This window comes from Saccostrea echinata, unplaced genomic scaffold (assembly GCF_033153115.1).
Source record: "Saccostrea echinata isolate AGI-Se365-2 ecotype Australia unplaced genomic scaffold, CSIRO_AGI_Sech_v1 ptg000015l, whole genome shotgun sequence".
Classification (NCBI taxonomy): domain Eukaryota; kingdom Metazoa; phylum Mollusca; class Bivalvia; order Ostreida; family Ostreidae; genus Saccostrea; species Saccostrea echinata.
The window spans coordinates 16,382,493-16,397,429 of NW_026889764.1; the positions used below are offsets into that span (position 1 = coordinate 16,382,493).

The 14,937-nt window shown below is 31.6% G+C and overlaps 2 protein-coding genes across 3 annotated transcripts in view; one reads left to right on the forward strand and one right to left on the reverse strand.

Annotated features, from left to right (window-relative positions):
* Nucleotides 1-14,937, forward strand: part of LOC133187577 (heat shock 70 kDa protein 12A-like) — a 71,145-nt gene that overhangs the window by 44,192 nt on the left and 12,016 nt on the right. The window lies entirely within an intron of this gene.
* LOC133187930 (uncharacterized) lies at nt 940-3,964 on the reverse strand. Of its 2 annotated transcripts, XM_061323327.1 has the most exons (6): nt 3,813-3,964; nt 3,276-3,288; nt 2,507-2,659; nt 1,857-1,952; nt 1,500-1,609; nt 940-1,206 (listed from the first exon to the last, which is right to left on the reverse strand). In XM_061323327.1, the coding sequence occupies exons 3-6, from the start codon at nt 2,583-2,585 to the stop codon at nt 997-999; spliced, it is 495 nt and encodes a 164-aa protein (XP_061179311.1). In that variant the 5' UTR covers nt 2,586-2,659; nt 3,276-3,288; nt 3,813-3,964; the 3' UTR covers nt 940-996. The 2 variants fall into 2 exon arrangements, with proteins under 2 accessions (XP_061179311.1, XP_061179310.1); XM_061323326.1 differs by lacking the exon at nt 3,276-3,288.

Here is a 14,937-nt window from a genome sequence, read left to right on the forward strand (position 1 = left end):
GTATTAATTGTTTTAAGGGTCCTCCACACACATTGACTTCTCGAGAAAAAATATTTTAACTTCCGGTTTTGTATAGTTTGTTCTCTGACAATTTGCCCTAGACTGCCTGTAAGAGAGTCATACAAACGTGGGAGCGACACCCTAATCATAAACAATGAATAGATGACATGGTCATGGTGTGACCGAAAGAAAAAAGTGTTTGAGTTTCCATAGCATAATAATTCGTAAATAATAGGTACATCTATCAGAAAATGTTTTAGTTTTCTAATACTTATCAATCCATTGCGTTATCGTCAAAAAAATCTGTTGTGAAAGTTATTTTTACCCACTGACTTTCGCGTTTCATTAATACGTATCTCATCGCGTGTTTATAAATATTTATGAATAGTGTGCAATTCAAATTTTGTTCATTTATATCTGTCCAGTTCAGTGGCCAAATATAAGTAACTTGGCTATGATGACATATGTGGTGACTAACGGTATAACAGGAAAGATAACTCTTAATTCATTAATGTTTTTCTATGCTTTCTTGAGTCTTCCTTAATTTTTTCGTCCAAGTGTTGTAGAGAAAATGAGTTATATCTACCTTTTAATATAATAATTTTTATTAATTTCTTTAAAAATTGTTGACTAATAAAATTAAATTTTCGTGTTTCTTTTTTTTCAAGCTTAATAATATATGCCAGGGAAAAAAATTATTGTGCTACTTATCAAAACTCGATGGAAATTATGCCATATGTTATAGATCAAGTAAAATGTACAAATGATTTTAGATTCCATTCCTTCTCAATCCTTCATGAAATTTATCCTGTCTTAATTGAATAAAATCCTCATTCAATACATAATATTACACATACAGTGAAATTGCCAAGGTAGGTTAAAATAAATTATATCTAATGATACTATATACAGGAAATTACAAGAAAGAATGACTCTTGGCACAGTTAAGTATTATTGTATTTCAAATATTTAATAGTATGTTTTCCAGTTGATTCACTACTTTAGTACGTGTTTTGGTGGACAAATAAGAACTGGGGCTGTGGCGTGATGAAGGACATAGTCACTAACACTTCCGGTGACTGTCCGCCTCATGGTGCTTTGCCCACGTGTTCCCATCACTATCATGTCAGCTTCTAACTCCTCCGCTATACGAACTAGTCCCTCGCCAGGATCGTCGGCATGTACACTGCGGACTTTTCCCTCAATCTACATACAATTAATATAGATAGTAAACTTGAGTATACTATCATCAATATATCTAAACTCGAATGGTGAATATGATTCAAGATATTTCGTATATATACCACATGCTTCCACTTTATAAGCTGGATTGTATAATTGTATAATATTCTAGATGTGATAAAGTATTTTCATAATATGCTTCAACAATGGAACTAGATAATTCAATTTGCAATAATTCATTATCTAATGTACAAAAATGCTTCCATCAATAGAGCTAGAGTATACTACAGTTGATTGTTACGATCCAATATACTTACACAGTACGCTTTCATCAAGAGAGCTAGGTCGTACAACTTGTTTTCAGTCTCTATTTTATGGTCTGCATAAGCTTTTCTTACAGCATTTACATCAACCGCAAATGGAATGTCTGCATTTAAAATACATTTATTTTATTTTTTAAATATTATCGTGATGTTGAAATAAATGAAATATCATATGCATTTGATTAGAAATATCCAAGGCTTTAAAATTACATTTTGCCTGCCCAATAACCAGGAAAAATAGATATAATACTTGGCATTAAATATCTATATCAATAATCATGCAAAAAATATATTGATGAAATAACATAATTGTATATGATTGGTAAGAAGAATAAATAATGTTTATCTTACCATGAAATAATGGAGAAGTGTATATAGAGCGATATATTTCCACAGCATGAACCAAAGTTATCCTATCAGTTTCCATTCGGGCCATTGTTCGATACCCTAAAGTTAGCATATAAATGTTGGTTTTAAATAAAATTAATTCTTTCTAATAATGAAAAGTATTGTCAGCTTGAACTAAATATGAAACATGAAAAGTCACCTGTCTTGTTTAAAAATTATGATATAAAATTTTCATTCCAGCGAGGTTAGGTGGTCAACAAATTACCCAACAGATCCAACAAAAAATGAAATATTATTTTCCTATCCATTACTATTATTTAAAATTATATATTTTTTAAAAGAAAAAACAACGCTTGTTTTCACTATAATATTATATTTAACGTGATTTACTATATTCTATACCGAACAATTTTTCCAGGAGGTTATTTATTCAAAAATGTCTATGACCACGCTATCCTCTTAAATAAAAATAAATCAAGGTCAATCGGGGGAAAATATTTGTAACACACAGAAACGTCCCTTACGTGCTAGTAGCAATACTTGTATGAATTATTCATGAATATCACGTATGGTAAATGAAAGCTGTCAGAAATTTTCAATCTGCTTATAAAGGATCATTTTACACAAAGCCACAGTTGAATTCCGATACCTACAATTAAATGCATTAAGCGAGGCGTCACTTCCATCCATTGCTATAATCACGTTTCGTCTCTTCTTTGCAGTCGCTGCCATATTGCCACAATTTCTTCATTTAAAGATAGTCCTGTATATTCCTCACATAAAATTCAGTCGCTTTGAAACATGTTCTGAAATAAATACAAATCGATTTTCGCAAAATGTTGCTAAATGCCTCAGAAAGATTTTTTATAGCATTAAATCCATTCATGGTTATCATGTTTAAAGAAAATTGATTAGACTAGTACATGTACAACGATTTTCCTATCTATTCGTAAAAATAATTAACGAGGAATTTATCTTTTTATTTCATTGCTTGATTGATTGGTTGTGTTGTTTTACGTTCCTTGCAAACAATTTCCACTCGTTTGAGACGGTTTTGAGATTTGTTGTCTATAAAAATCCCAATGTAATTCATGGATTACGACAGAAAGGGGTTATAATTTAATTTAGTGTATTCTGCAAGTTTCTGTCTTGAAATTTAAAATACATTGTAAAATTTGAATTTATTTTGAATGTAAACATATATATATATATATATATATATATATATATATATATATATATATATATATATATATATATATATATATATATATATATATATATATATATATATATATATATGAACAAAATTAGCTGCTCTTGCAATTGTGACCATGCTCGTCATAGTGGAAGCAAAAGCAAATCATAATGTTTTCGATATTGTTGAAACACAAATTATATTGATTGCAATAAATCCTTTACCCATGAGGCGTTTCTACAATGGATTAATTAATCAGATTTGTGAAAAGAGAAGATACAATGCGAACGATTGTATCCTTAAAGCGAACGTATGGTTTTCAATCAATAGCCATTCGGTTTAAAACAAAGCTGGGCCTAAAAAAATATCAAATGATCAGACTATGTTCCGTGCACATCTTTCAATAGAAGTCACACTTATCATTTAATAAAGAATCACTTTTTCAAGTAGGAAAAAAATAATCTCTGTAGAGAAGTGGACAGGCTTTCGCCTACATCCTAAAGAGAATAAGGAAAAAAAATGTCTATAAGTTACGATATCATGACTTCAGAATATTAAGAATGTCCCATGGGGGTAATACACTATGTAATTTTGAAAACTATTGGTTGTAAAAGATTGTTGCTATAGCTTTTTCAATCAATGAATATCGTTGTATATATAGCCTTTTTGATCCTGCAAATAACACAATTCAAGATAATTGAGTGCACGTCTACGTCAATCTTACTAAAGATGATATAACACACTAATAACAGCATACTTACCCAGTCACGACTAGCTTCTGAGATTTTTGATGGCTGGTGGGAGTTTTCTCATTCCATAATACACAAATACTCAGTAGATGTTATAAAACCGGTGTTCATTCTTTCGTTTCATGTTTTATAGATCAGATATGTGTGCTCCTGTACGCTGTGAGTCAAGCCGTCACGTGAGCAATATCTACTTCATCTGGAGAAATAGATCAAGAGCTGAATAGAGAACAGATGTAAAAGTGTTGGCAATTACACAGATGAAGTTGAGCTTTTGCCGTCTTAATCCCCTTTTTTACACAGATTTGTTCCACACTTGATCAACCTTTTTTTTCTTACTTTTTATGATAAATTTATCATATGAAATGTATTATTTTACTATTTTTATAGTACGTTATGTGATTGTTATTTTAATATGAATAAATTTAACATGAAATTAATCATGAAAAAGCTTCAAATTTGATGTTTAAGACCATTGATTAATATTTAAAGGTTAAAAAGGCAAATAAGAGAAAAAAATTACCTTTTACCTTGAAAAATGATAATAAGCAAGATGGTAATCATCAGTCATCAGTTTAATTAAGATAGAGGAACCCAAACAAACGATAAATAATTTATCAAGAACTGTTTGTTTGAATTCGCATAATTATCATTTAGCAGAATACCCTAAGATTAAAAAAACACGCATCCTTAAATACTATGGAGCGTGCTTTCAACATTGCATTTTTGTTAAAGTAGAATGATATCATATAGTTGTTTATTTTTAATTCGATTTATTTAGAATATTATCAAATCAATTTCATTTGCCAATTCTAAAATGCATTTTGAAAAAAAAGCAAGTCAATTACTCAGTTCAGGCTGATATGTCTTCAGTATCAGTGCAGCTTACGTTATGTCGCACCCTTTGTAGCTCGCCCGAACCGTAGGCAAAAGTGGGTTTTCTGTTTAAAATTTGCCCTATGTCTACTAACATCGTTGTTGTAAACTTTTTACATTTTCATCTTTTCTCCAGAACAACTCCAATTTCAACCAAATTTCGCATAAAGTATCCTTGGGTGAAGGGAATTTAAGTTTAATCAAACGAAGCTCTACAATCTCTTGCGAGGGGAGATAACTAAAAAATAGTGAAGATTGGGTTGGATAATTTAAAAATTCTCTCCTCAATAACAACAGGGCCAGAAAAGCTTTGACTTATATATGAAAGCTTTACTGCATAATGTAAATTTAATTTAAATTTGTTCATATCATAGCCCAAGAGGTAGGGTGTGGCAAAAATGGGCGGTCAGCTTTATAGGAATGTATAGACAAAGTCTTTAAAAAGCCTTTCTCAAGAACAATTTAAGAAAGCTGTGTTAGGTAATATTTGTATATATATGGAAGGCAAGTTTTTAAAAAAAATCATGACCCCCGGGGTAGGTAGGGCAAAATGGGCGATCAAAGTTTTAAATAGGAAATATTGGAGAACTATTTAAGAATCTTCTTCTCAAGAACAGAAAAGTCATGATTAGTCTTATTTATTTGGAGGTATTCTCGGAAAGTGTAGAATCAAATTTGTTGAAATCATAACAACCAGGGGTAGGGTGCGGCTACAATGGGCGATCAAAGTTTTACATAGGAAAAGAAAAATCTTTTAAAAAATCTTCCTCTCAAGAACAAGAAAGCTATTAACGGCAAAACATGGTTAGTCATATTTATATGGATGCATCTGCATTTAGTGTAGATTCAAGCTTGTTTAAATCATGACCCACGGGGGTAGGGTAAAGCTGTAATGGGCGATCAAAGTTTTACATAGAAAATATTGTAGTACCCTTTAAGAATCTTTTTCTCAAGAACAGCAAATCAATGAGTAGTCATATTTATATGGAAGCATCATAAGGTAGTGTAAAATCAATTGTTTTAAACCATGACAACGAGGGGAAGGGTAGGACCACAAATAGCGATCAAAATTTTACATTGGAATACAAAGGAAAAAACTTAAGATATCTTCTCTAGAACGGCAAAATAATGATAGATCATATTTACGTATATTGATGCATCTGCAGATAGTCAAGGTTCAGTTGTTTTTTTTTTTTTTTAATCATGACCCCCGAGGGTAAGATAAGGCCACAATATGTGATCAAAGTTTTACATAGTAATATTTAGATGGTAAAAGCAGCAGGTTCATACTGACTCAGGTGAGCTTTGTGGCCCATGGGCCTCTTGTATGTCTCTGCAAGGTAGCAGTGTCTTTGTTTTTGGCATTATTGTTTTTCTTACTGTAACAAAATCACGTTCGGGCGATAACGCTTAAACCCTTGATTGAATGAAATGAAAATCAATTTTTTGCCAACCACGAAGCGGTTTGTCAGGATCTTGCATAAATGTCACATTCAATGGATAAGGTCAATAAGCATAGAGATAGAAAAAGCCATTTCTCCGTCATATACAGTAATCAGACACTATTCAAACCAGTGTATTAGTTCCCATTTCGTAAAGGTTAATAACAATTTTACAGATCATCATTAATGGTCTATAGTTGCTGTTTAGAAAATGATATACTGTCCGGTCAATACCCTTGAAAAGCTAAACTGGAATAATTTCAAGTTCGAGTGTCTTAATTCAAGGCAAAATCTTTAAGTCTAAAGTCCCTGGTCAATGACAATTAAAACTGAGTTCAGTGTTTCACGTAGGAAACTTGATATTGTTGGAATCGACCTTTCACATTAAAGTAATGACACACCTCAATATGGTATGCATCATTATACGAAAATGGGAATATAATAATAAGTGAAATTTTCAAAAGTTATTTACCATGCAAAGGACATATGAGCAGGCAGGACAATTTCAAATTTAAACTCTATTTGGCCATTGACCTCTGAAGGCTGAGATGCGTGTAAATTGTATATGAGCCATAGTTACAGCACACTGAATCTTTCATATTTTGTGAATCATTTAGTAGGCACATATCACATGAAAATATGGAGATAACGAACAGTATTCAAGCTCAAAAGTCCATTAAACAATAAAAAATAGGAGCAGAGCTAACACGGACCTCCAAAACATCAGAGGTGGAATCAGGTGCCATGGAGGAGTAAGCATCCCCTGCCGACTGGTCACACCCGCCGTGTGCTCCTTGTCTTGATTGGGAAATAACGGTAAAATCCGTCGACATATTTCCTCCAAAATTACATGTATTTGGTATAGAAAACTTGAACTCTCTACTTATATGATCATCAGCATAGTTGCATGGAATTTGTCATGCTTCACAGCAATTCATCTAGCGTGGAACGACCGTGTTTATTTAGCAATCTATCTGAAGCAAGGTGCTAGAACAATTAAATTATTTAGGTTATAAATAAGAATTGGCAACATGAAATGCAATAAAAAAAATCATGACACCTGCAGATTTTAACCATGGCGTTCCTTGTTTAGGCATGGCAAAGTTACATAAACCCATGGCGAGCCGTCATGGTTAGGCCCCTTGTGGAGTACCCAGACAAGTGTTGCAGACTTTAAATTCATTGCAATCAAGGGTACACTGGTCATTATCCTTACACATTTCATTTTGACATAAAAGAGTGACCTGGGTCTATACCTTTAAGGTAAGGTATTGAGTCAAAATATTTATGCATCTTGGGTAATGGCTTTAAAAGGGCTATATTTGCATTCATTGCAATTAACAGCTAGGACAAGTACGATTTTATGACAAACAAATGGGTAGCTAGACACACGAAGTACTTTGCAAAAATTTATGATATTTACATGTAGGTTTAAATATTTGAAAATTGAATGTTTGTAAATGAAAAGAATACATATGTAAATTGACAGACAATAATACATATTGTAGAAATTTAGAATCAAAATGGATATATATCAATTATTGTCATTTCAGCTCAATGAATTGTTTAGTGGTTTTCGTAATAATTACAATTATTTATTTATCATAATTCTTTTATTTTTAATTTTACTGAAACCCCAGGCATGTTTCGTAATCAAATAATAAACTTATAGAATATACTCTAGCTATGCTGACTTGGGTAAATTCATTTTTACGGGTTTTGTAAGCTTGGTCTACCACAATTACCTCGTGACCTCGATCAAAACTAGAGGAGGTATTTTTTTTTAACTTTAATTTCAATCAAACCTAATTGCATTGCAAAAGTAGCTTTATAAACATGACCCCAGGATTGCTTGAACCTGGGTTTATGAAGTTTCAGCATATTGTGCGAATTATTTATATCTTAAAGATAATTTGTTAGGTATTCAAAATTGTTTTTTTTAATGTCATACACATTCTGGATAGCAGTTTGAAAGTTCGGTGAGATAACATTTTTATTGAACTTACTATGATATCGGTTTTTGAAATCAAAGAGAGGTAATTCCTTTTATATTTTTTATTGGAACCACGAACTTCGTCAAAATTACCGCTCTTCATCCTTCTGAATTAAATTGAAACTTTTTCAACTCGTCAAAACTACGTTTCTAGAATTCCAGTGCTATGTTAAGGTAAGCCAGGGGTTTCAAAAAATTCTCTCAAACAAATAAGTTTTTTGTCCATCGTAACTCATATACTATTTAAAAGCTCAAATTGGACATATCTTTGCATGCTTATATTCATATGCTTAGAGCGCATACCTCGCAAAATTCCATTAAGTTCAGCACCAAAACACATATACATGTACCTGTAATGTTATCAACTATGATATTCAACACATTCACTTGAAGTTTTTCATGGAATATACCATTTAATATTTGATGCTCATTCTACTAAGGTCATTCAGAAAAAAAAAATCACAATTTACAGTGAGTTTTAAAACTTCTCAAAATGTAAGTTGACTACATGCTATTTTTTCTTTAAAGATGTTATTATTATATTTAGGTAAATAAAAATTTAATCCTAGTAAACTTTATTAATTTTGCAAAGCGGTCTTTTAAGAATAAATACCCCCATTTTAGTGAAATCAAGTTTTACAATCATTCTTTGCAAATATCAAAAATAATAAAAATTTAAAAGGCAGATACTGTCTTTAAGTCAAGAAAAATAGAATACAAGACAATTTGTATAAAAATACTATCATTTTGGTCTTAACAGGCACTTAGAAAACCAGTCTTTTTTCTCACGATATTTTGTATATGTGGTTTACTTTTAGATTGTCAATTTTAAGTTCCCTATTAAAAAGACCGCCTTTCTGTCGGTTTATTTATCTTGTTTGGATCTGTATAGAACGCTCGCAAAATTATAATTTTCATTTCATGAAATTACGTGTTTGTTCTGCTCCAAATTTTATTGTATCAATGGACTGTTGAGCTTGATTACTGTTTGTTATTTCCAAATTTCATTACAGACAGTTGCTGTCTTTATTATGTTTCGATGCACGGGTTTTCTTTGCTTTCTCAAGCCTGGGTCTTTTAAGCCAATGCAGGTCAAGAAAAGTTAATCCATAAATTGACTCCTTTGCTAAGAATCAAGAAAAGTTCATTCCAGTACTAGTGTCATCAACAGAAAAAGAGACATGGACTTGAATTTACTTTTTTTCCTCGTTTAAGCATGGATATATCGAGTGATATTTCTAGTATGTTTAGAAAAATTTTACAACGCATATATTAATATAAATGCATAAAATGTTTGTATTATTATCAAATGTTCAAAGAGATACTCGGTACAATTAAATGAGCTAACATCTCTGAACTGTTTTTTGCAAAAAGATGTTCATCTACCTTCCACATCAATATTTCTTTTGCTATTAATTTAATTGAACATGTCCACACGTTTAACGCATTCCAAAATTAAAACAGAAAATCTTTTTTTCTGTTTTAGGCATTTTGTCCTCAGGTATTGACAAAATCTAACAAAAAAACAGTTTTATAAGATATTTATTCATAAGATTATGAAAAATCAGCATTTTTCTAACGGATTCACGATCTAGTGTCACAAATAAACTGAAATTTAAATATTTGGAGGAACTATTGACAATTTAGCAAGACTTTACGGGGTAAATTTCCCCCGAAAGAAAATCACTGATTCACATCTTAAAGATAGCAAAAACATACAGGGTAAATTTCCTCTCAAAAATTACATTGAAACAGTACCTAAAGTAATTCAAAACAAAAGCAACAATCTTTTAGATAGCAAGACTTTACGGGGTAAATTTTCCCCCAAAGAATATCACTGATACAGTTTTCACTACTCTTATAAAAAGCGAACATTACACTTTTAAAATAGCAGAACTCTACAGGGTAAATTTCCTCTCAAAAATATGACATTGATTCAGTTTATGTACAGTGTTTGAAAGCAAAAGCAACCATCTTGACGATAGCAAGACTTTTACGGGGTAAATTTCCCCCCAAAGAAAATCTCTTATACAGTATTTATGATTCGCAAACATCGTGAAGATGGCAACAATCTATAGAGTAATTTTTCTCTCAAAAATGATATTGATACAGTTTATACACAGTATTTCTAAGCAAAACACCAATCTTGTAGAAAGCAAGATTTTACGGGGTAAATTTCCCCTCCAAAAAATATCATTAGCTGACACAGTATTCATTACTCTTATAAAAGCGAACATTACACTTTGAAAATTGCAGAACTCTACAGGGTACATTTCCTCTCAAAAATGACATTGATTTAGTTTATATACATTGTTTGAAAGCAAATGCAACCATCTTGATGATAGCAAGACTTTACGGGGTAAATTTCCCCCCAAGGAAAATCTCTAATACAGTATTAATGATTCGCAAACATCGTGAAGATGGCAACAATCTATAGAGTAATTTTTCTCTCAAAAATGATATTGATACAGTTTATACACGGTATTTCAAAGCTAAAACAACCATATTTTAGATAGCAAAACTTTACGGGGTAAATTTCCCCCAAAAGAATATCACTCATGCAGAATTTAGGCTTCACAATATCTTGGCGGTAGCAAAAATCTACAGGGTAAATTTCCTCTTAAAATAATTATTGATACAGTTTATCTTATAAAAAGCGAACATTACACTTTGAAAATCGCAGAACTCTACAGGGTAAATTTCCTCTCAGAGATGATATTGATACAGTTTATATACAGTAATTAAAAGCAAAAACACAAACACCTATCGTTTAGATAGCAAGACTTTACGGGGTAAATTTCCCCCCAAAGAAAATAACTGATATAGTTTTTATGATTCACAACATCTTAAAGATAGCAAACATCTTCAGGGTAAACTGCCTCCCAAAAATAACATCGATACATCTTCCATATATTAATTCAAAGCAAAAGCACCAATGTTTTAGATAGTAAGACTTTACGGGGTAAATTTCCCCCCAAAGAAGGTATCACTGATACAGTATTCACTACTCTTGTAAAAAGCGAACATTACACTTTGAAAATCGCAGAACTCTACAGGGTAAATTTCCTCTCAAAAATGACATTGATTCAGTTTATATACAGTGTTGAAAGCAAAGGCAACCATCTTGATGATAGCAAGACTTTACGGGGTAAATTTCCCCCCAAAGAAAATCACTGAAACAGTATTTTTGATTCGCAAACATTTTTAAGATGGCAACAATCTATAAGGTAATTTTCCTCTTAAAAATGACATTGATAAGTTTATATACAGTATTTCAAAGCAAAAACACGCATCTTTAAGATAGCAAGACTTTACGGGGAAATTTCCCCCCCCCCCCCCAAAAAAATCACTGATACAGAATTTATGCTTTGCAATATATTGGAGGTAGTAAAACTTTACGGGGTAAATTTCCTCTAAGAATATTACTGATACAGTTTAGATGTACACCATACTTAGAAAAAACAAACATTAAACTTTGAAAATAGCAAGTATGTACGGGTTAAATCCTTCCCTCCCAAAGAGTATCAATAATACAGTTTATATTATTCAAAGCATGACCAAACACTGCAACTCGATGATAGCAAGACTTTACGGGATAACCCCCCCCCCCCTCCAAAAAAAAAAAAAAAGAATGTCAATTATGCAGTTTATATAATTCACAGAATAAATCAAATATTACTTTTTGAAAAAAGCAGAACTTTTCAAGTAAATTTCCTTTCATAAAATAAACTAATTCTGTATATATTGTTTACAGAAAAGCATACATTACATCTTGATGACAAAAAATTTCATATTAAAGAATATTAAAAATATATTATTTTTATATCACAAACGATACTTTTATCTTAATAGCATGCAAGCTGGAAAAGCTAAATATTAAAGTTAACATAATATTAAACCTTCTAAACATAGAAAAACATACAAAAACATAAAAAAAACCTCTGACATCTTTCTTTCTCTGTTAAAGGTATAAGATTTCTTTGTGCCCCGTTACACTTTCTTTATTTAAACAGCGTCCTCCTTTAATATCTTTGACCGAAGTTCCAATACTATGCTTTTCTCTTGGCTGATACACTAGACAGATTGTAGAGTGCATTTTCCAAAGGAAATCTGGCAATCCTATTCTGAACCAATCCATAGTCAACCTATGGATGAAAATTTTAAGTCTCATAAACTTCAATTTTCCAAAGCCTTAGGCATTTATATATGATTTCATGACAGATATGACTGGTTTAATATTGCGCACTAGAGTAGATCAGCAGGTGCCTGCTCCGAATTTTTGTAAAACAGTCTTTCTGTTTATATTGCATGGAAATTGCATTCATCTAAAGATCCCCCCCCAATACACACTCATATACACACATACATTTATACATGTTTCTGAGAATAATGCTCATTCGTGATATGGATCTACATAAGATAATCAAAAAGGTTACTTACTATAGTATTGTATTTGTATTGTACATGTATTACTGATGCCCTCTAGGTCCATCATGGTCTTTTTTAAGGGGAAGTGAGAGAGGTAACTAATAGCATATGCAGATAGTTTTACTGCAACCTAAATGTTGGTTAAAGTTTAACATTTCAGCTTCAGTTATTAAACCTAAAAAATATATATATCGTGACATATATAAAATTGTATATTTACCTTGTTTGTTCAAGATTTGGACTTGAATTTGTAGTTCAGTTCCAGCACTAAGCAGTCTCTTTTGTATCGAATCGCCCATAAAAGTACACTTTTGAAACATTCTTAAAGTACTTGCGTGCGTCCACAAAACTGAGAGGTCATCTAGCTTGGTTTCCTTTCCCTAATTTGCTTAGTGTTCTGTGTGACCTTTGGCGTGGATGAGCCAGGGAACAAGGCAATGAACGCCGGCCATATCAATACGGCCAATAATATTTAAATTCCCAACTCACTATTCATCATGTAGTGTATATTACAGGGGAACGGACACATTGCTTTCAAGGAAAATGAGTGAATTTATCAATGGGTGGTTGCGAGAAAAAAAATTGAGGTGATCAGTTTCTCATCACTTTACTGTTTACTCTTCCGCTGCGTGAATTCCAGATGTCAATCAACCCTTTTATTGGATAGCATTGCGGTCATGTCATAAATCTGACCCAAGCTAAAATAATTTCTACATTTTCTCAGCATCCATGTCTTGATCTATAAAAAGCACAGGTTGACCTTCTTAAAACTTGGTGACATTTTACATTTTGCTTTCTATATTCTGGTGTCTAAATTTCCTAGCTGTATTCTTTGCGGAGTATCGGATGTTAAGTGCAAAAATTAATGAAAGAAAGATAGACAAAAAATTTAAACATAAGATTTTTTCATGTACATGTACCACTATTACAATAACGAAATCTATCTACTTCTGTTGTTTATATTTTTATCTTTTACGTCCTTTTTCCGAAATTATAACACGTTATATTTTGTATACATGTACATGTGTATATGTACAGATTAAGAGAAAAGTACATGTATAAAAAAAAATAAAACAACTGGTATACATGGTAGAGACCGTGAACCATTACTTTAAACAGGCTCATATCGGCAATCATACATTTGATAAGTAGAATGAAGAAAAAAGGAATTCCCCGAGTGTTTTTCGAGTATTAATCTCATCTAACTTCTTATGATACCATTTTTGTGATTAATTTTAATAATTGAATATTTACACTGCACATATAGGCAGAATTATTTATGAAAATTTTCAAAGAACAGAATTGTTACTTAGCAGACATTTTCGACAATCGATTATGCCGGAAATGTCCGAGATGATTGCGATTGTCATAGTCAAGGTCATTCTATTTTAGTTCAAAAACGTATCCTTTACAATTACTTTCTCTATTCCACGTTACACAATTAAAACAATTCCGCGCAGCCAAATACAGATGGCTATCAGATTTTCAACCCATTAGTTCACGATTAGTAGCAATGTGTGCTCAGCATGTATGCTTTAGGTACTCAAAGGCAATGATATCGCATTGCCCATCCTGCAGAAGTCACCATGCAATTCAGTCAAATAATTAGAAGAAAACAATTCTTTTACACTCTATTGCTTAGCATGGTATTACAAGATATAAAGAAATACACAAAGAATGCATATTTTTTTTTTTTTATGTCAAAAATGATGTACTCATAAATTTAATTTTTTTTAAAGTTCGGAATAAAGTTCTATTAATATTGCTTTTATATTAGCTTTTTTTTTTAATTGATTTTTCTTTTTATAACTTAAAGGAGTAGCCGTATAGATAGATGAAAGAATAACTGTTCATGATTTTTGTTACATCTTGAAAAAAAAAAATTTTCAACAGTGCAATAAAATACTGCCACATTAATGAATTATGCATATGCGATTGCAGCAGAGTACATGTAAAACAAGTAACTTAGTATAATGGAATGAAATTCAATGACCTTAAAAAATCAACAAATTCAAAGAGGGCAGCTTGTGCATTGCAAGAAATCCCGTCCGATTTAGCTGTGAGCTGAACTCAATACAAGTGCTATTAACGCTAATCACTGATATTCCCCTAGGAGTGATTCGAGACAATTGATGGCAGAATCTTGGAGTGGTGGATCTAAGGGGAAAAAATACTTTTACAATTTTTTTTCTTCGGATGTCATTGATAAATTTAGCATTTATTTCCTTTGATATGATTAATTATTTTGCTACCACGCATTCTTCTACATTTTTACATGTGGAATTTATTTCAATTTTATTTAGAATTAATTTAAATTTTTCTTGGAATTTAGCGGGTTTTTTTAATTATAGCCTTTAAATATTTCTGTATCTAAGGAGAATCCATAGTGTGCAAGTCCCTC